The following is a 22,257-nucleotide window of genomic DNA, read 5'->3' as shown; positions in this document are numbered from 1 at the left end:
AATATCTTTTTGTAGGTGAGGTCTCCAGAACTGAACACAGTATTCCAAATGTGGTCTCACCAGCGCTCTATATAGCGGGATCATAATCTCCCTCTTCCTGCTTGTTATACCTCTAGCTATGCAGCCAAGCATCCTACTTGCTTTCCCTACCGCCTGACTGCACTGTTCACCCATTTTGAGACTGTCTGAAATCACTACCCCTAAATCCTTCTCTTCTGAAGTTTTTGCTAACACAGAACTGCCAATACAATACACAGATTGAGGATTCCTTTTCCCCAAATGCGTGTGTGAACATTTTTTAAACTGCGTGTAGAATAGAATAGAGTAGAATAGAATAGAATTCTTTATTGTCCAAGTGTGATTGGATATGCTTATGTTCTCAGTGTACATAAAAGAAAAGACACATTTGTCAAGAATTATGAGCTACAACACGTAATGAGTGTCATAGGATTCAAATAAGCAGTCAGGAAACAATTGATATTAATAAAAATCTTAAGGATACAAGCAACAAGTTACAGTCATACAGTCATAAGTGGGAGGAGATGGGTGATAGGAATGATGAGAAAAAACTAGTAGCAATAGTAGTGCAGACTTAGTAAATAGTTCGACAGTCTTGAGGGAATTATTTGTTTAGCAGAGTGATGACTTTAGGGGGGGAAATGGTCTTGTGTCTAGTTGTCCCTGAACTCTTGTATGTATCTCCATTAAATGTTTGTGAGGCTACCTACTAATAAATCATATTTTACCACCACCCGCTCCCTGTCCCGGCTATGTGCCACAAAGACTCAGCCTTACATACCTGCTTCCTGGGATTAGGTGGAAAGCAAGGATAGTGTAAGCCAGTGTTTTTCAACCAGTGTGCCGTGGCACACTAGTGTGCCGCGAGACATGATCAGGTGTGCCGTGAAGCTCAGGGAAAGAAAACAAGAGAAAGAGAAAGAGAGAAAGAAAGAGCGAGAGAGAAAGAAAGAGCGAGAGAGAAAGAAAACAAGAGAGAAAGCAAGCAAGAGAGAAAGAAAGCGAGAGAGAGAAAGAAAGAAAGCAAGAGAGAAAGAGAACAAGAGAGAAAGAAAGCAAGAGAGAAAGAAAGCAAGAGAGAGAGAGAAAGAGAGGGAGGGAAGGTGGGAGAGAGAAAGACATAGAGGGAAGTAGGGAGGGAGAGAGAAAGAGAGCAATAAAGAGGAAAGAAGAGAGAAAGAAAGAGGGATGGAGAGAGAGAGAAAAAAGAGGGAGAAAGAGGGAGAGAGAAATAGAGCGAAAGGGAGGAAGAGAGAATTTTTTTGTCCAAACTTTTTTTAGCCCCCTCCCCACTCAATGTGCCCCATGGTTTTGTGAATGTAAAAAATGTGCCGCGGCTCAAAAAAGGTTGAAAACCACTGGTGTAAGCCACCCACGGCTGACAGCAATGCCAGGAATTGAGCCGGGGTGGCGCAGCAGGTAGAGTGCTGTACTGCAGGCCACTGAAGCTGACTGTAGATTTGAAGGTCAGCGGTTCAAATCTCATCACCGGCTCAAGGTTGACTCAGCCTTCCATCCTTCCGAGGTGGGTAAAATGAGGACCCGGATTGTGGGGGCAATAGGCTGGCTCTGTTAAAAAGTGCTATTGCTAACATATTGTAAGCCGCCCTGAGTCTAAGGAGAAGGGCGGCATAAAAATCGAATGAATGAATGAATGAATGAATGAATGAATGAATGAATGAATGAATGAATGAAAAGCAAGAAAGGAACTTTAAACACAAATGTGTAACCAGTCCATTTTCTTGCAAGAAAAAAAGAAACCTCGCAAGCCAAACTAAGCTGGTTGTGACTGCTACCTCAAATACAATACAGTTGATCAGTGGAACAGCTTGCCTCCAGAAGTTGTGAATGCCCCACCACTGGAAGTTTTTAAGCAGATGTTGGATAATCATTTGTCTGAAGTGCTGTAGGGTTTCCTGCGTAACCAGGGGCTTGGACTAGAAGACCTCCAAGGTCCCTTCCAACTCTGTTATTATTATCTGTGAAGGAAGGTGTTTCACACTCACATATACACACACAGTTCAGATACTGGGTTTTGCCTCCTTATTGGGTTCCCTAGGGTGGAAATGCTGGATTCTTAGTGTGCTGGTTGCTTGTCAGTGTTGTGGTTAACTCTGGCCCAGCTCCTGCCCCAAGGACTGTGGATGTGGGGGAGACATCCACATGCTGCAGGCCTCTTTTGCCCCCCCCCCGGTGGAATCTGATGATGAAGGCTCCTCTGACCAAGAAGACATGAGTGACAGGGAGGAGGAGAGTGTGGCAGACAGCTCAGAAGGAGATCAATTATCTGGCTCCTCCTTGGATTCAGAACAAGAGTTAATGATACAGCCACGTATGTGGAGAGCGATGCATAGGCAACAACAACTGAGAGATTATTATCAAAGAAAATGAGGCCACCTGTGGTTGGGTGGGGCTGTGGTAATTCGTGAGGCTGCTATAAATAGCAGCCTGTGGGTTTGGCCATTGTGGAGGATTATCTGATCCTTGTGTTTCGTGACTGCTTTACTGACTTTGACCTTTTGTGTGCTGATTTTTCCCCACTTTGAAACTAAACCAGAGCAAAGTGTGTTTCACTTCATGAAAGAAGAACTGTGAATTGCCTCACAGCTGCAAGCTAAGCATCACAGAACTGATAAGGGACTTGTACAAATTACCAGTTTGTTTGGAGACGAGTGCTCTTTGCTATACCAAAAGAGGGCTCGGTTTAAGTGAATTTTCATTATAAAGAACATTGTTTTGAATTTTCAAACGTGTGTGTCTCTGAAATTTGTACCTGTGAATTTTTGGGAGGAGTTTACCAGAGAGCCCGACAGAACAGTCAGCTAGTATGTTCTCTGTCTCAAGGACTAGAAACAAGGGAGGGGTAAGCAGTCCACGGAAAGTCAATTTAGGACAAATAACATTAGATGGAGGTGTGAAAAGCTAACTTTCCACTAATGGGAAGAGATATTTCTTGCAAATATCACAAAGGGGTTCCTTGTTAATTACCTGTTTTTTTAACATCCAGCTGCATTTTACTCTTTTACTGAAAGAGTAGTACTGTAGATGCTTGGAACACACTTCCAGCAGACGTGGTTGGTAAATCCATAACAACTGAATTTAAGGGATAAACCTATATCCATCCTAAGATAAAATACAGGAAATAATATAAGGGCAGACTAGATGGACCATGAGGTCTTTTTCTGCCGTCAATCTTCTATGTTTCTATTTACTACCCCTCTCCCCAGAAATGTAATTGCAGATTAGTCTACTTGTGAAGTACTATGGCAGTGTTTCTAAAATAGTGGGGCACTTACCCCTGAGGGGGCACAGAGTGATGCCGGGGGGGCGGGTGTGACCTTGGGGAACAATACGTGGTACCTCTCAATCGATTCCCCCAGACGGGGAGTGTTTTTCCAGTTACATGCTGCTCTGAGCCCAGAAGAGAAGGCGGCCAGGTGTGGCGTAGCGGTTGTTTGGATTCTTCTCGGCAGGCATCACAATAGCTATGAACGGCTTGGCGAACCTGCTGCTGGACAAAGAGGAGCATCCTCTGCAGCTGGGCGGAAGCTTCAAGTGGCACCCTAAAGCCTCCTTCCACCATTCCCTGTGAATACCTGGCAGAGACAGTGCTTAGGGCCAGGCCGGTGACCCCAAAACATCTGGCCTGGCCCTGTGTCAAAAAAGGGCCCTAACCACGGTAGCCTATGCCTGCCTAATCGAAAACAGGTATCACTGAGTTCAGTGTGACTTACTCCCAGGTAAGTGGGTAGAGCAGCCTTCCCCAGCCAATAGTTTGCTTGCAGCTTATAAGTAGTAAAATAATAAATATTAACATTAAAATTCCATTGGGGCCTAGACCGTAGACCTGGGAGGGGTGGCGTAACAGAAAATAATTGAGAAGCACTGTACTATGGGGTGCTGGTTGTAGGCATATTTCTAAGCCCTATTTAAACCACTTTTTGTAACTCCGAAAGCAGGTGGCACACAATCCTTATGGAGAGGTTGTGTGTGGCTTTGAGTGGCAGGAACAACTTCAAAGCAGAGGATAAAACACATATTTGTCTACTTAAACTTTAATAATTGAAGTAATTTAATACACTTATAACCCCTGATATTTAACAATGCCCAATTGTGGGCACTTACACAAATATCATTTTGTTCCTCAGCGCCCTTGGAGATGGTGACAATTATATATACTGTATTGCTAATAAGTTAACTGGCTTTTGGAGGCAACCAGAATGCCCCAAAGGAACTGAAGAGCCGTTTGTCACTTTTGCAGGTTGCAACTCCACTTTTTAAAACCTTGTTAATACTACTTTCATATCAGTCTGCCAGCATTTTGTCCACCAAGTGCAATTATTTGGGCAGGTATGAAATAGGAGGACCCTTTGTACAGTTCCCCCCAGAAGTCTAGAACGGTATTTTTTTAATCTTGGCCACTTTTAAGATGTGTGAACTTCAACTCTCGGAATTCCCAGCCAGCACTGCTTTAAAAACACTGTTCTAGAATGTGTTGTAGCCTCAACGTCCCATCATCAGAGTTGGGATCAGAATTTCCAATAAGCAAGGTGGCTGATTTTACCACCAATTTTGGCACAATGGTTAATGAAACATAGTCGCTAAGCAAATCTAGCTTCTCCCATTGACTTTGCGTGTAGAAATAGGAAGTCACAAATGTTGATCGCTTGACCCTGGAACACTGCAATTGTCATAAACACGTGTCAGTTGCCAAGTGTCCAAATTCTGACCACATGACTATGGAAGTTATATAAATGTGAGGACTGGTCAAAACTTTTTTTTCCCCAATGCGTTTGAACAGTCATTAAATAAATGGTTCTAAACTGAGGACAATCCATACCAATGGTCATTTTTTTTGAGTCTCCCAGCTATAGGCCTCAAAGAAAATCCCCCAAAGGAGGCTGATTTTCCCTGAACCTAACCCTGAACCTAAAACTACACATGGGCCTTGTATGACAACTCACATTCTGTAAGATAATTTATCACCTTTAAACATATAATGAAATGAATGGTGTAGAAAAGTCAAACTGACACCATTCAGGAAGGGTAGCAGTGACCTTGGTTCTTTCCTATTAGATTACAGGGAAAAAGTAACGCTCGATTTTGTAATTGAAAGTGAAGTCCCTTTTTTTGCCCCTAAGAGTAATAAGGTAGAATTAAAGATAATTTGATACTATTAGCCGTTACAAGCTTTTCAAGCTTTAAAAGATTTGTGACTAAACGTGAACATCAATGATACATAAAAAATCGTAAATCAAGATTTCTGTTGACTAATAATGAGTCGTATTGTACATAGTTTATTTCTGTTGACAGCAATTTAACAGTGGTAGCTATAATGATGCCTTTTTGGAGTGAAATATATACCTGGAAAATCTGAATTAGCACCTAGAGTGTCAAAACAACAAGGCCAAGCAACAAAGCTCCGAAAATTGAGAAATCTGATCAACGTGGACTTTCTGCAGTCAAAGGAATGGCTGGTTTGCTTCATTTCCACAAATGTAATTGAGGGAAGTGAAAAGAACATAAATATTTAACCTTTTAAGAAACTCAGACATTCGCTGTGTTACAAACTGAAAGCTGATATGCTTTTTAAAGCAGGTATACACAAAACAGGTCACAGTTTTGGTCTGACCTTATTGCAAAAAACTGATAAAATACCTGTGCAGCTAAAATATGACAAAGATGGATTTTTCATGTTGCCCAAAAACGCAGTTTGGGAATGGAACACTTTATAAATAAGGCTTGAAGCATTGACAAGAGCTTAAGAAAAAAAGAGTTATTTTAGAAGTGTTCTAATATTAAAAATGGGTAAGATTGCAGAGAGGGTGTTTTTATTTCTTCTTTCCCTTGAATTATGAACGTTTGTTTGAGGCTTAGTGATAATCAGGATATCCAAGATGTTGAATGCACACACGAGTCCTAAACATTTAGGATGACCTTAGCAATGGGGGGTGGGGGAGAGAAGGGGAACAGGACTGCATTTAAACTATATCCTTCAGGAACATGCTTAACAGAGTTTCACACAACTCAGCCTGGCCTTTGAAAGAATCCGAGCTCTGCCAATCAAAGTGGAGCTTTAACTTACATTTGTAAAGTTAAAAGCTAAGAAAGCATCACCCATAAACAAATTCAGCATTCCCTAACCTGGTGCCACCCCCCCCCCCCCCAAAAAAAATATCTCCTGTACCAAAGGTCTCCAACCTTGGCAACTTTATGACTACTAAGAATACTGAAAAAGTTGGAGGGGAAGAGAAGGCAGCCATTCAGTGTGATATGTTGATGAGTTACAGAAGGGAGAGTGGGACTCTGGAGATATCACCCACGGCCTTCATCTTCAGGACAGCACTGAAATCATTGGGAAAGCAATGGGTCCGTCTTGAAGGAGACAGCTATTCCAGCCATAATAGCAAATCAAGACAATCCTGGAAGCTGTAGTTCAGCAACGTAACAATATAGGTTCCTACTTTGTTCAAATTCATATAAAAGTGTATTTAATCCACAAAATTGCATAAGCCATCTTACTGCCTTTAGGATTGTCCATATTTCTGTTTTCTGGCCATTTATAATTCCATGGATGAACCCATTTAAAAATGTGATTCAGGAAAGCAATCATAAATTTTCTTTTGTACATCTCATTATTTGATTCCCCACCCCTAGCCCCCACCTCCCACCCCCCGCACAAGACAGTCCCGTGCCGTACTAATCATTTCCTGGAAGGTTATGCACAAGTACTATGAAGCAAATGATTGTTTAAAAAAACACTAAAGTACTTTTAGAGCCAGAATCTTCTCGTATCATGTGATCTTTACAGTAATTCAAACTGGCTCCAGACCTTTGCACATACACCCACAGAAACCATCCAATTTGGCTCTGATCTTCCTAAAGGTCTAATTCTGCAATTGCTAGAGACCAGCACTGCAAAAAAGACGCTATTACTGGCTGAAAATTCATATAAGAAATTATAAATATTAGGAAATGACTTTAGTCACGTTAGAACTGGGTCCAAATATGTTATTTACTACAATGTAGTGTTTCCTTGGTGTATCCTATTCTAGATCAAAACTATGAACCAAAAACAAGATTGAAGGAATTAAGAAAATTTCCATTCTTCACTAAATGTCATGCTATTAAGACATTGCTCAACATTCAAACCTATTTACAATCTTAAATATTTACTTTACAACACATCTGTTTCTGAAAACAAAGATAAAGAAACCTTTTACACTTCTTTCTCAAACACAGCATTCTTGGCAAAATGTGATAAGCAACTCTGCTTAGGGAGTGAAGATAGCACAGCCAACCACCGGCTGATTTTAAAACTTGTGCATGCTTCGAAGAAAACAATCCCCAAAGCCTTCCTTTAAAAATCACACTGAATTTCTGTAAAAAGGAAAGGTAAATTCATTTCAGGAACACGTAAAAATTTAGCCCTCATAGTAACCAACTCTGACTAAAATAAATATCATGGAACACATCTACCAACAAAAAGTACCTTTAAAATGTGCTGATTTCAAATTGGTTTCATTTGCCCCCCTCCCATTAGCCCATCTGCCAAGCAGGGGGGAAAAACAGAAGGAAGGAGTCCTGAAGCCATTCTCATCCAGCGTAAACCTGAGGTTGCAACGGAGGAGGCAGCTTGTCATTTTCAACATTTTCAGAGTCAATGGCCGCTAAGGCTGGGTTTGGGGCTTTAATCTCCAAAGGGTACTTCTCCACAATCTCCTGGACTTCCTTGGTGATCCCATCAGTCCAGTCAATAAGGTCCCTCTCGAGCTTTTTGGCCTCACTGACAATCCTCTCCTGCCTCTCGTTCAGTTGTGAGAGGAGGCCCAGGTTCCTGTACATTTGGCGCATCCCCACGCAGACATCAGCTGGCCAGTTCTCGGGTTCTGGCTTCTTTGGAGAGGTCTGGCCAGACATATAGCGATCAAAGTCTTCCTGGCTCAGGTTTAAGGACTGAGCATCCAACTTCTCTATGAAGGCAACAGCACAACACTGCAAAACCAAGAGCATTGGTTCTTTTAGGCTGCATACAATTAACACATTAACTCCATTCATATACAAACCATTGAATCTTTTTTCGGAAAATAGTTTAAATTACTGCTTAAGAACAATAACCAACTACCCCCCCCCCCCCCAGGTCTGTATTGCCCCCAACCTACTGGCTTTCTGGAAAGTCTTAAAAACCTTGCTTTGCTGGCAGGCCTGGGTGCAGTGAGAATTGACACCTTTTAATCCCGGCCAAAGCAAGTTGTAATTGGGTCATTCTTTGTCAAGTGCCCACTTGACTGATTTTTGCAGCCTTATTTGAAAAGAAACCATCACAAAAATAACTTATATGACAGAAAAAAACATGCTCTTTCTAATGAAATAAAAATGAAGATGATTGAAGGTGAGAAAACAGAGAGCTCTGTTTCATCACCTTCAATCATCTTCATTTGAAAGAGCACGTTTTTTCCTATCGCACTGTTTTCTCACCTTCAATCATCATTTTTATTTCATTAGAAAGAGCATGTTTTTTCTGTCATATAAGTTATTTTTTGTGATGGTTTCTTTTCAAATAAGGCTTCAATTTCACCTGGTCCACTTGACAAAGAATGTCCCAATTGGTACGTGTGAGATAGTATAAGTGCATGGACTAGATTTTAGTTTAACTTTATTTTAATGTAAAGTACCGTATCTTTTTATATGTTGTATGCCGCCCCGAGTCCTTGGAGAGGGGCGGCATATAAATCTAATAAATAATAATAATAATAATAAAATAATAATTTAATGGTTTTAAATTAAAATTTATGTTATTAATTGATTTGATACTGTTTTATAGTTTTATTATGTGAACCACCCTGAGACTTTCAGGAATGGGTGGCATATAAGTCAAATAAGTAAGTACCGGTAAGTAAGTAACTAAATAAGTAAGTAAGTAAATACCAATAAGATGATCAAAAATTGCTCAATTTGTTTGATCAGGAAGCCTACAATCTTAATTAGAAATTTGCCTATGCATTCCATTTGTGAAGTATATGTTACAGTACATATTACAGTTTGTATGTTCTGACACATGCAAACTTTTATTCATCTTGCAACTGTTGTGTGTGTGATACGGTGGAAGGAAGAGTAAGTAATGAGTATGCCCTGCTTAGAACATCATCAGCTATGGAGCAATATCGTCAACTACCCAGAGTCCAATTGAAGTAGTAAGTAAATCACACAAATAAATATAGAAAATGCTTCCATGCGTTCACCACCTCATATACAGTGATGGCGAACCTTTTTTTCCTCGGGTGCCAAAAGAGCATGGGTGCGTGCTATCATGCATGCGCAGGTGCCCACACCCATAATTCAATGCCTGGAGAGGGTGAAAACAGCTTCCCCCCCCCCACAGCCCCTCTGGAGCCAGAAATTGCCTGCTTCCCAACTTCTGGTGGGCCCAGTAGCCTCGTGTTTCGCCCTCTCCAAGCTCCAAAGGTTTCCCTGGAGCTGGAGAAGGGTAAAAATGCCTTCTCCATGCCCCAGAAGCCTCTGGAAGCCAAAAACGCCCTCTCAGAGCCTCTATGCTAGCCAAAAATCAGCTGGCCAGCACACACATGCACAGTGGAGCTGAACTAGGGCAATGACTCGCGTGCCAGCAGATATGCCTCCGCGTATCACTTGTGGCACCCATGCCATAGCTTCGCCATCACTGTCATATACCAAACCTCATGCTATAGCAAGGTCTGGATTAATCAAAACAGAAAACTTGCACAAAGAAACTATATTTGGGTTAATATAATGACCTGATTAAAAACATGTTAATGTCTTGGCTGGATTCCCATCACACATTGAATAGCTAAGTACAGAACTCCACCGCAGCTCACTGTACAAACCCAATCAAAGTTTTCCTAGTTTTAAATTTAGTTCACTGCAACAATTTAGTCATACTTGGCTTCCCATTCTTATTTGGCAAACATGGCAAGAATATTGGAGAAGTTATTATTGCATACCTTTTTTTTTAATTATGTGTAGATTTTGTTTCTGATATGTGAACAGCAAGAGCTAAAAGGTTGGCATTTTTCAATATATTTAATACCAACTCCCCCCCGGATATTAGAACTGCCCCTACTCTCCCTGCCTTCCGTAAAGTTCTTAAAACCCACCTTTGCCGTCAGGCATGGGGGAACTGAAACATCTCCCCCGGGCATGTACAATTTATGTTTGGTATGTTTGTGTGTGTGCTTGTTAGTATATTGGGGTTCTTTTTAAAAACTTTTTTAAATATTTAAATTTATTTGAATCTATTTGGATTTGTACGATTTGTTTATGCCTTGTTGTGAGCCGCCCCGAGTTTCGCGGAGAGGGGCGGCATAAAAATCTAAATAATAAATAAATAAATAAATAACGCTAACTAATTAGCATGAACACAGGAAGTTAGAGTTCCTTGATGTATGTGCATCATGTAACCTCTCCATAGTGCCTCATGACTGAATGTTCAACATCCAAAAAACATGCCAAGCACATGCTTGCTGATGTAACAATGTAAGGCCATGAATAAGAACACTGAACCAGATGAGCCAAAAATTCTTAGGCGGACAATAAATTTAAATAAATCGTGATCTTGATAAGTTCAGCTTCTCTTCCATTAAGAGAAAACAAGAAAAACAGGTTCGGTATCTGGCCATATATAGTTCTTCAAATTCCCCTAAAAAAGAGAGTCGCGATCACAGATATACTTACCAGGTTTGTAAAGTAATAGCCATCCTCCCCAGTCATCAGCCTGCTGGGATTGCAGAACCGAGTAATGTACTGAATGTTGGACTGCAGGCGGGGCGGGTTGCCCTTCAGGACAATGTAGATGAGAGTGGGCAAAAAGTCATCAGCCGAAGCTGGCTCAGCCTTTGTGGTCCTGATGGCGTTAAAGATGTGCTTGCTGGAGCTAGTGATGCAGGCCAACTTGTCCCGGGGGACACGCTTCGAGTCCATTTCGATGATGTCTGCAAGAGGAAAACAATCCCAAGAATCAAGGAGGGCTGCATTCATTCATCTTTCCGATTGAGTTGTCTCACCCTCCATACTTTAAAGTGTTTATTAAAACTTGTGTGTTATCTTTTTTTTTAAAGGTTAGAAATCAGGAGACTGTGAATTCTAGCTTCCCTTAGGGCAGTGTTTCCCAAGCTTAGCAACTTGGAGATATCTGGACTTCAACTCCCAGAAGTCCCCAGCCAGCATTTGCTGGCTGGGGACTTCTGGGAGTTGAAGTCCAGATATCTTCAAGTTGCCAAGGTTGGGAAACACTGCCCTAGGCATCAAAAACTGGCTAGGTGACTTTGGTTCAAAGGTGCAATGCTACCCGGTTCGGGCATACTGATGATCCGGAGAACCGGTAGTGACGTCCGCCGGTGGTTTGGAGAACCTGTAGTGGCGGCAGCACGAAGCTCTGCCTACCCAAGATGGTGACATTTTCTTGCATTAAACCCTCTGCGCATGCACAGAGGATGAAAAAGCACATGCGCGAGGGGAGCGAGGGTGAAAAGGCGTGCAGGGGAAGCGTGCACTTCCAAACCAATAGGGAAGGTGAGTAGATTTCACTGCTGCTTTGGATTAGTCACTCTCCTTCAGCCCACATTATTATGTTGGGGTAATAATCCAATTCACGCACAAGCCTTGACATCTTCCCCAAGATGTCGAAGTCCTCTTCAAAAACGATGGACGAACTTCATCATCATTACGTTTGGGTGACAAGCTAATTGTTCAAGTCTTGTTTATTTATTTATTTATTTATTTATTTATTTAGATTTGAATGCCGCCCCTCTCCGCAGACTCAGGGCGGCTCACAACAAAGTGAAAAAACAATTTACAACAAATCTAAATTTCTACTAAAAACATTGTTGCAGCCAATGGATCAACGTGCAGCTGATCTGAAAACAAAAATGGTTCCTGCACTTGTGCGAAAATGCTAAGAAAGGGGGGGGGGGGGAGCCTTATCAGTTAGCAGCCCTGCTGTACAAGAAGAAGAAAGCAAGTTTTAATATTAACCAAACCACTGATAAGCCAAATTACCCCAAAATGATTTAGGAAATTTTAAATCCTTAGCTATTCTTTGAAGAGGCTTTTTTCTTCTGAGTTAAGAGGAAAATGTTGCTGGCTGCAATGTTATCATGTCTGTCCCAAAACTGTTTTATAATATATATAAGACTCTGCAGGGGGTTCAAATGATTGACAGCTAAAAGGTACAGTTACAATCAACCAGGTTATTTATTTATGACAGTTTTGAGTGATGAACCCTCAGTTACTGTATTCAGTACTGTATAAAATATTAATAATGATTTTTATGGCATCAGAGTAGCACAACTAAACATCTAACTTCAGAGAGCTGCTGAATGACAATTTTCCAGTTAATGGGACAAGATTGAGAATTGCTGTGAGACATAGATAAGACACATCTGAACGGCCATCAACTCATAATCCCAATTCTAGAAGATGACATTTTCAGGTCTCAAAGCCAGAACTGGAAGGGACAGAAGGCTCAATGACCCAGATTTTTAACCTTGGGGAAATCAATTGCTATAAAAACATGTAATGGCAGAGAGTAGGCACACCATCAAAAGGGCACTTAATCTACAATGAATTCTAAAGAATTCCAGGCAGTTATTCCAGTGGATGAAATGAAAGATAGATAAGCAAGGAAGAGGAAAGGGCAGGAATAATTCCTTAGAAATTAGGGACAACTAACTAAGTCTATACAAACTTAGTGGGTCAAAGTATTATTCTAAACAGTTAAGTAGGCCAGTGTTTTTCAACCAGTGTGCCATGGCCGCGAGACATGGTCAAGTCGCTGGAGAGGGGCGGCATACAAATCCAATAAATAAAATAAAATAAATAAATAAGTGTGCCGCGAAGAAGGAAGCTCAGGTTCTGGTCTCACAACTTTTTGCTGAGAGAGAGAGAGAAAGAGAGTGAGAGATAGAGAGAGAGAAAGAGTGAGAGAAAGAAAGAAAGAAAGAGAGAGAGAGAGAGAAAGAGAAAGCAAGAGAGAGAGAAAAGAGAAAGAGAGAGAAAGAAAGCAAGAGTGAGAGAGATAGAAAAGGAGAGGAAGGGAGAGAGAAATGAGCAAAAAGGGGAGGAAAAAAGAGAAATGAGAAAATGATTGAGACAGAGAATGAGAGGAAAGAGAAACGAGAGAGAGAGAGAGAAGTGACTCTTGATTTAAAGCATATGATAAAAAGCACCCAAAAAATAAGAGAGAAAACCCCCCAGCCCTCACCTGTTTTTGGAAATGGTTCAAGAATATGTATACACACACACACACACAAGAGGGGGAGGAGACAGGGATGGAAAAAGAGAGGAGAGTGTCTTAGAGTGTCCTTTTGTGTCCTTTTGGTTGGTGGTGTTCCCCAGGATTTTGTAAATGTGAAAAATGTGCCGCGGCTCAAAAAAGGTTGAAAATCACTGAAGTAGGCAATGCGAATAATTTCCACTTCATTCCTATTAAATTCCCTTTAAAAAGTATTTCTTGGATGGAGAGTATGGAGAGAGAATGAAGCAGGTAGCACTTTCAAGTCATTCTGGTTCTACAGCTGTTGGATGTAGCAAACATTACCCTTGAAATATTATTCTTACATGTTTTCATACTAGCATGTATAATGCTAAGCAGAAAAGCTAGCAAACCATAATATAGGTTAGTTTTTTATATATGAACCAGCCACATGAGAAATATATTATCCCATAATACAGTATATCTCTTTCTTTCTTTCTTTCTTTCCTTCTTTCCTTCCTTCCTTTCTCTCTCTCTTTCTCCCTCTCTCTACCTACCTACCTATCTGAGAAATCACTCCTGAACAAGGTTTTCACACACAAAAAGGATTGTAGGCAGCCATGGGCTAAACTCACATTCTTCTTTCTTACCCTTCTGATAGAAGACAAGTTTGCTCCTGGGATTGAGCTGATGATTTCTACTGTTGCGAAAACATTTGAGATCAATAAATACTCCCTCTTCAACACAGCAGCCCTTTACATACCTGTGATAGCTTTCACAACTACATCTGAGACTTCAGGGATTTCTTCATTGACAGGAACACAAAGCATTTGTGGAGTAACCCAGTGCAAAGCTCTGCCGGTTGATTTGAAAGCAAAGGGGGGAGGGGGGGAGGAGACAACATTATTAAGATCTTTCAAATAGTTTAACATGTTAAGACGAAAATAACAAAACTGTGCCCTAAAAATTGCATTCTTGGAAACAAAAGCAGAGAACAAATACTCAGCAAATACTTAAATTATCTGTTTTTATTTCTTTAATTAATTTCCTATTGCATACGTTCTAAACCACCGACTCAAGTCATACAGGGTTTTTAGAGACTAATATCAACGTCATGGGAAATCCACTCCCAGGCATGATTTTAAATATTTTTGGATGCATCTAAAACCAGTCATTTTGAAAGATAATAGCAGATTTGCTTTAAGTCATCTATAGATTAAAACTGGAAAATAAAGAAACTATCTTTATCAGGAAAGACTTAATGAACTCAATCTTGATAGTCTGGAGGACAGAAGGAAAAGGGGGGAAATGATCGAAACATTTAAATATGTTAAAGGGTTAAATAAGGTTCAGGAGGGAAGTGTTTTTAATAGGAAAGTGAACACAAGAACAAGGGGACACAATCTGAAGTTAGTTGGGGGAAAGATCAAAAGCAATGTGAGAAAATATTATTTCACTGAAAGAGTAGTAGATCCTTGGAACAAACTTCCAGCAGACGTGGTTGGTAAATCCACAGTACCTGAATTTAAACATGCCTGGGATAAACATATATCCATCCTAAGATAAAAATACAGGAAATAGTATAAGGGCAGACTAGATGGACCATGAGGTATTTTTCTGCCGTCAGTCTTCCATGTTTCTATGTTTCTATCTGGTTTTATATATTTTTGACTGACCAAACTGGAAAGTCTGCAACTGATTCATCCATCTGATTCAGAAAAGAGAGGTAGTCCTCAGTTTACAACTATTTAGCAACTGTTCAAAATTACAACTGCAGTGAAAAAAGTGACTTACAACTGGTCAATGGAGGGAGCTTATCTGATTATCGGATTAGTTTATCAACCTACATGATTCACTTAACAACCACAGCAAAGAAAGATATAAAACTGGGCACAATTCAATTAACAGCCCCTCTATTTAGTAATAGAAATTCTGGTCATAGTTGTGGACATAAACCACGGACTTAGAGGGGAGAAATCACTTCAGTGCCAACTATATTGGCCTTTATGAAGACTACAACATAAACGTTAACATTTATGTAAACCTTTCCTCAATGTGCTCCCATTCATCTATTCACTCTATATTAAGGAGCTCTCTTGCAATCTCCAGTGATATGTTCTTACAGGCAAAAAAGTTTTATGAATAGAAAACCTAATTACTAATCACAGACATTATTTTTCTTAATGTGTAACAATGCATAAAATTAGCTCCTTGTAAGATCTTGTTCTTGCTCTGTACCCTGCAGATTGAATGACCGCAGTTGGCCTTATAACATGCAACTTTTTTTTCATTTGAGTCAAAGAATATATTGGCCACTGACCACCAACCCTATTTTCAATTTTTATAGTATATGCATATATAAAAAGTCCAAAAGTATTCCATCCTTAATGAGGAACTATCTGTTAGTGAAGAGCTTTCTATATGTCCTAAGCACTTGGTTGGTTTGGGACCAATCTATTGGGTATGCCGGTCAGAAACTGAAAAAGAGGACATTTGATAAATCAGAATACTGAATATATGATCTATATATATATATATATATATTCTGAAAGGTGGCATTTTAGACTGTAATGCATCTATTTTTCTCTCTAGAAATTAATCCCCCAACCTCTGCAATGTTTTTGAAATTACTGAAGAAAAACATCTGGATGATTTGACTCTTCAATATTCACAGGAAAATAAATTAGTTGATATTTGTCTAGGTAGGTAGTCATGAAACACAGATTCTTTACATATTTTTCAAGAATGCAAAGAAAGAAAGCAATACGAAACATTGTAAGAAGAGCTTTCAAGACAATATATTTCAAGCTGAGTAAGCCCCCAAGGCTCTTCACATATTGCTCTTTTAGAGAAAAGAAATCAGTATAAAGTTCAATTGGTCTCCAGGCTCCCTTTGGGAAATCTAAATTATATTGGACCTTTAAATCCTTCACAAGGATACAAACAATTGGTGTTTTTCGCTGTTGTTTGTATGATGTATGTATTTAACTTTATTGCACAAACGCTCAAACTGCTATTACTACTGTAAAAGTTCTTTTCTTTATTTTGAACATAAATTCAGTTATTCCAATAAAATAATTAAGGATTGGCATGGCCTTTCCCTGAGGAAGACAATGAAGTGAAACATTACCCAACATAGATAAGATGGCCTATAAACAGTAAGAGTAATAATTCCCTGTTGGCAATAGTGGTGCTTTTAAAAGTTCAACTCCCGCAAAGAGAAACCTGAGAAAGGTAAGAGAAAAGCTGCTACAGCCTAAATCATCCAGGCACGAGTAAGTAAAAAATAGTAACGGATCATGACAGTCTCAAAATGGGTGAACAGTGCAGTCAGGCAGTAGGGAAAGCAAGTAGGATGCTTGGCTGCATAGCTAGAGGTATAACAAGCAGGAAGAGGGAGATTATGATCCCGCTATATAGAATGCTGGTGAGACCACATTTGGAATACTGTGTTCAGTTCTGGAGACCTCACCTACAAAAAGATATTGACAAAATTGACCGGGTCCAAAGACGGGCTACAAGAATGGTGGAAGGTCTTAAGCATAAAACGTATCAGGAAAGACTTAATGAACTCAATCTGTATAGTCTGGAGGACAGAAGGAAAAGGGGGGACATGATCGAAACATTTAAATATATTAAAGGGTTAAATAAGGTCCAGGAGGGAAGTGTTTTTAATAGGAAAGTGAACACAAGAACAAGGGGACACAATCTGAAGTTAGTTGGGGGAAAGATCAAAAGCAACATGAAAAAATATTATTTTACTGAAAGAGTAGTAGATCCTTGGAACAAACTTCCAGCAGACGTGGTAGATAAATCCACAGTAACTGAATTTAAATATGCCTGGGATAAACATATATCCATCCTAAGATAAAATACAGAAAATAGTATAAGGGCAGACTAGATGGACCAGGAGGTCTTTTTCTGCCGTCAGACTTCTATGTTTCTATGAGTTTAAGAGAGAGATATTAGTCCTAAAGTCAAACCTGATTCTTCTCTGGACAGCCAGATCTTTCTTCTCATCCTCTGTGGTTTCCGGGCAGAAAACATATTTATACAAGCGGGTCATTATGTATTTCTCCACTTGATCCGTCACTTTTTCCACTTTTTCTGGAGGCACTGAAAAAGACAGAGATGAACAAATTTTTTAAATCAACACAGACTCAATGACCGTAACTGACTATACACACACACACACATACACACACATAAGTCTAAAAGAAGAGCTAGGAACATTAGCAGGAGAGTGCGGGAGCATTAAAGTTTTGTATAAGAAAACCACATCAAATTTCAGAGTACTCTAATATGGAGAAATAAATGCTTAACAAGAGAGTCCTAACACATCCAACTTCTTCCACATATCATCAGAGCAAGTGTTTGAAGTTAGATAGAATCTGCCATTTTTACCCTGCTTTTATTAAAACATCATCTACAGTAACATATTATCTGAGAGTGGGTATGATGTAGCAGCTAAAGTGCTGGACTAGCAGTAGGGTAACCCAGGTTGCAATGCATCTCTAGGCATGGAAGATGACCTGGGCCAATCACCCCTCAGAGTCCAAGGATAAATGAAAATCAAGGCCCTCTTTGAATCATTCATCAATAAGCTTTGCTATAAATACTAGGCGAGCCCAGTGCAAAATAAACCAGCAGCTGAATGGAACCTTGCAACTAGGTGGAATAAATGCCAAGAAGAACCTAACAGAACATTCTTCAACCCATAGCCAAAAGCTCCCTAGCAATATCTCCAGTGAAAGTAGAGCAGCTTCCCCCCCCCTCAAAGTTTTGCTTTACCCAGAAAAAAAATGAATCCAAAACTTCCATTGCTAAAGAAATAAGTTAAGTGAGTTGCGCCCCGTTTTATGATTTTTTTTTGCCGTGGTTGTTAAACGAATCACTCTAATTGTTAAGTGAATCATGTAGTTTTTAACTGAACCTGGCTTCCTCCATTGATTTTGATAATCCCAAGGCCCTTGGAGGCTGTAACTATTGCCAGTTGTCAAACACCTGAAGTCTGATGATAGCAATAGCATTTAGACTTATATACCACTTCATAGTGCTTTTACAGCCCTCTCTAAGCAGTTTACAGAATCAGCCTACTGCCCCCAACAATCTGGGTCCTCATTTTACCCATCTCGGAAGGATGGAAGGCTGAGTCAACCTTGAGCTGGTGGTGAGATTTGAACTGCTGAACTATAGCTAGCAGTTACCTGAAGTAACCTGCAGTGCTGCACTCTAACCACTGCACCACCCCGGATGTAACTCTGGAGATGCTGTAACGGTCATAAGGGTGAGAACTGGTCAAAAGTCACTTTTTTTCAGTGTCACTGTAACTTCAACTGGTCATTAAATGAATGGCTGAAAGTCAAGGACACCTCTATACCTGAAGGTTTATTTCTATGATTTCCATATACTGTACAGGTAGTCTTTGGCTTACAACCACTTGTTTAGAGCAGCGTTTCCCAACCGGTGTGCCGCGGCACAGTGGTGTGCCGCGAGACACTGTCAGGTGTGCCGCGGCGAGAGGCGGCGGAGTAGAGTGGGCGGATCGGGCGGGCAATGGGGCAGGGCGGAGAAGCCAGGGGCGCGTTTGGCCGGAGGCACCGTGGGGAGGCAGGGGCAGCCGCGGCACCCTTTACTCCTACTGCCGCACCACCCTGCCCCTGCTCCCCACGGTGCCTCCGGCCAAACGCGCCCCTGGCTTCTCCGTCCTGCCCCATTGCCTGCCCGATCCGCCCACTCTTCTCCGCCACCGCCTCCTGCCTTGGGGCGAGGAATCCGAGAGTCCGGGACTGTGTGGCTTTGCGCCATGAAGAGAAAACGGCCGACTTTTCCCTGCTGCCGTTTTCTCTTCATGGAGCAAAGCCAGGGCCGCCGATAGACGGGTACTACAGGGAGCGCGCTACCGGGCCCCGGGCAAATTGGGGCCCGCAGTCAGCGGCTCCTTGCACTGAGCTCCCGCTCGCAGCTGTCCCCTGGCTCCTGCTCGATGCCACGGTTTTCGGCGCTGTCCTGCTGGGCCCCAAAGACGGAAGGCAGGAAGGAGGAGAGCTCCATTCTTCTCGCCTTTTTCCCGCCTTCCTTCTTTGGAGCACAGCAGGACAGCGCCGAAAACCGCAGCATCGAGCAGAAGCCGGGGGACAGCTGCGAGCGGGAGCCCCAGGAGGGAAGTACCGGCAGCGCCCCGCCCAGCTGAAGCTTCACTGGCGTCGGCGGCAAATGTCCTTTGTGGCCCGGTGGGAGGGGGGGGGCTGCAGCGGCCGCAGGCAGTCGCAGGGAGATGGCTGCGGCGAGAGGGAGCTCCAGGCGGCGGCGAGAGGGAGCGCTCTCTCTCTCTCTCAGCTGACTGCAAGCGGGAGCCCTGACGTGGCGGTCAATTGAGAGAGAGAAAGAAAGAAAGAAAGAAAGAAAGAAAGAAAGAAAGAAAGAAAGAAAGAAAGAAAGAAAGAAAGAAAGAAAGAAAGAAAGAAAGAAAGAGAGACATATAAGAGAGGCAGAGAGAGAGAGAAAGAGAGACATAGCAAGAAAGAGAGACAGCAAGAGAGGCAGAGAAAGAGAGAGAGAAAGAGAGACCTAGCAAGAGAGGCAGAGAGAGAGAAAAAGAGAGACATAGCAAGAGAGGCAGAGAGAGAGAAAAAGAAAGAGAGACATAGCAAGAGAAAAAGAGAGACTTAGCAAGAGAGGCAGAGAGAGAAAGAGAAAGAGAGACATAGCAAGAGAGACAGAGAGAGAGAAAGAGAGACATAGCAAGAGAGAGAGAGAGAAAGAGGGACATAGCAAGAGAGGCAGAGAGAGAGAGAAAGAGAAAGAAAGAGAGACATATAAGAGAGGCAGAGAGAGAGAGAAAGAGAGACATAGCAAGAGAGGCAGAGAAAGAGAGACAGAGCAAGAAAGAGAGACAGCAAGAGAGGCAGAGAAAGAGACATAGCAAGAGAGGCAGAGAGAGAGAAAAAGAAAGAGAGACATAGCAAGAGAAAAAGAGAGACTTAGCAAGAGAGGCAGAGAGAGAGAGAAAGAGAAAGAAAGAGAGACATATAAGAGAGGCAGAGAGAGAGAGAAAGAGAGACATAGCAGGAGAGGCAGAGAGACAGCAAGAAAGAGAGACAGCAAGAGAGGCAGAGAAAGAGAGAGAGAAAGAGAGACATAGCAAGAGAGGCAGAGAGAGAGAAAAAGAAAGAGAGACATAGCAAGAGAAAAAGAGAGACTTAGCAAGAGAGGCAGAGAGAGAGAGAAAGAGAAGGAAAGAGAGATAGCAAGAGAGGCAAAGAGAAAGAAAGAGACATATAGCAAGACAGTGAAAGAGAGAGAGAAAAAAGCAAGAAAGAGATAGCAAGAGAGACAGAGAGAGAGAGCAAGGGAGAGAGAATAGGCGTTGATTGCTTACCTGAACGCCTCTTCTCGTACGGTGAGCGGGTACAGCAGTCACATGGGTTGCTCATGTCCAATCCGGTGGAACTGAGCCTAGTGTTAAAAAAGCTTGCCGGATCCGCCCCTTCCCCAGAATTCGCGAATCCATAGACTAGGCTCAGCTGTGAAGCTCTGTAGTGTTCAACTCTTATAGTTAAAGGAAGAAAGGCTATAGGAAGGTACAGAAGACACATACAAGGGCGGGAAGTGACTGCTGTACCCGCTCACCGTACGAGAAGAGGCGTTCAGGTAAGCAATCAACGCCTATTCTCCGTACTGAAGGAGCGGGTCCAGCAGTCACATGGGACATACCCAATAGATGGTCCCTAGGGTGGGATTAGATTGCTATCGTGTGAGATAACGGATTGGAGAACCCTTCTGCCGAAGGCAGCGTCCGCTGAAGCGTAAGAATCAATCTTGTAGTGCCTGATGAAGGAGTTTGGCGAGGCCCAAGTGGCTGCTTTGCAGACCTCCTCCAACGGGGCTTGAGTCGCCCAAGCGGCCGAGGTGGCTGCGCTCCTGGTGGAATGCGCTGTGATGTTCCTTGGAACTGAGAGGGAGGCCGACTCATAGGCCTTAGATATAGTCCCTCTGATCCAACGGCCTATTACTGTTGAAGACACTTTGGCACCCATGACTCTGGGGTGGTAGGCTATAAAAAGTGCTTCTGACCTCCGAAAGGGTCCTGTGCGTTGGATATAGATTCTCAGCGCTCTAATGAGATCCAGGGTGTGCCATCTAATTGCCAAAGGATGGTCTCGTTGGAGGGAGAAAGAAGGTAGAACAATATCCTGAGTTCTGTGGAACATGGAACTGACCTTGGGTAAGAAGGTGGGGTCCAGTCGCAAGACTACCTTGTCTTGATGGAATTGACAAAGGTCCTGCCTGATTGAGAGGGCAGCCAGCTCCGAAATGCGTCGGGCAGAGGTAATAGCCACCAGGAATGCTACTTTAAAGGATAGGTACCTGAGGGACGCCGATTTTAAGGGTTCGTATGGTGCCTGCGTGAGGGAATGGAGAACCCGTGGCAAATCCCAGGATGGATACCTGTGGACCTTGGAAGGTCTGAGGTTGGCTATGCCCTTGAGGAATTCCTGAACTGCTGGGAAGGATCGGAGAGGCTGTCTGCGGGGGCCCCCTAGGACAGATGAAATGGCTGCCAGATGACGCCGGAGGGTGCTGGTGGAAAGTCCTTTATGGAAACCTTGCATAAGGAAGGAAATGATTCTGTGTATGGGAATGCACAGGGGAGAGAGGCCTTCCTGTAGACACCACTGGTGAAACTTGGACCACGTGTGGTCGTAGATTCGATTGGTCGAGGCCCTCCTGGCCTTCAAAATGACCTCCACTGTATCGGGGTCGTGACCACGCAGTTCTAGGTCTCTCCTGATAACAGCCAGGCGGTGAGGTGGAACCACTCCGGGTCTGGATGGAATGAGGCCCCCTGCCGCAGCATATCCGCCGAAACGGGGAGTCGCCAAGGGTCCTGGACGGACAACTGTTGGAGATCCGCGAACCAGGGCCGGCGGGGCCAATGAGGGGCGATTAAGATTACCCGGGCCCTCTCGGTGAGGACCTTGTGAATCACGTCCGGGAGAATTGGAATT

General features: G+C 42.4%; 1 protein-coding gene across 4 annotated transcripts in view; it reads right to left on the bottom strand.

Annotated features, from left to right (window-relative positions):
* Window positions 1-5,295: 5,295 nt before the first annotated feature.
* RABGEF1 (RAB guanine nucleotide exchange factor 1) overlaps window positions 5,296-22,257 on the bottom strand; it is a 50,416-nt gene continuing 33,454 nt past the window's right edge. For all 4 annotated transcript variants that reach the window (XM_070735130.1, XM_070735132.1, XM_070735129.1 and 1 more), the window contains 4 exons: window positions 17,230-17,362; window positions 14,010-14,101; window positions 10,729-10,985; window positions 5,296-8,013 (listed from right to left, as the gene is read on the bottom strand). In XM_070735130.1, coding sequence (XP_070591231.1) covers window positions 7,615-8,013; window positions 10,729-10,985; window positions 14,010-14,101; window positions 17,230-17,362 — 881 coding nt within the window. In that variant the 3' untranslated portion in view covers window positions 5,296-7,614. The remainder of the gene's footprint in view (window positions 8,014-10,728; window positions 10,986-14,009; window positions 14,102-17,229; window positions 17,363-22,257) is intronic.

This window comes from Erythrolamprus reginae, chromosome 1 (genome assembly GCF_031021105.1).
Source record: "Erythrolamprus reginae isolate rEryReg1 chromosome 1, rEryReg1.hap1, whole genome shotgun sequence".
Classification (NCBI taxonomy): Eukaryota; Metazoa; Chordata; class Lepidosauria; order Squamata; family Dipsadidae; genus Erythrolamprus; species Erythrolamprus reginae.
This window is presented reverse-complemented; position numbering and strand designations above follow the sequence as displayed.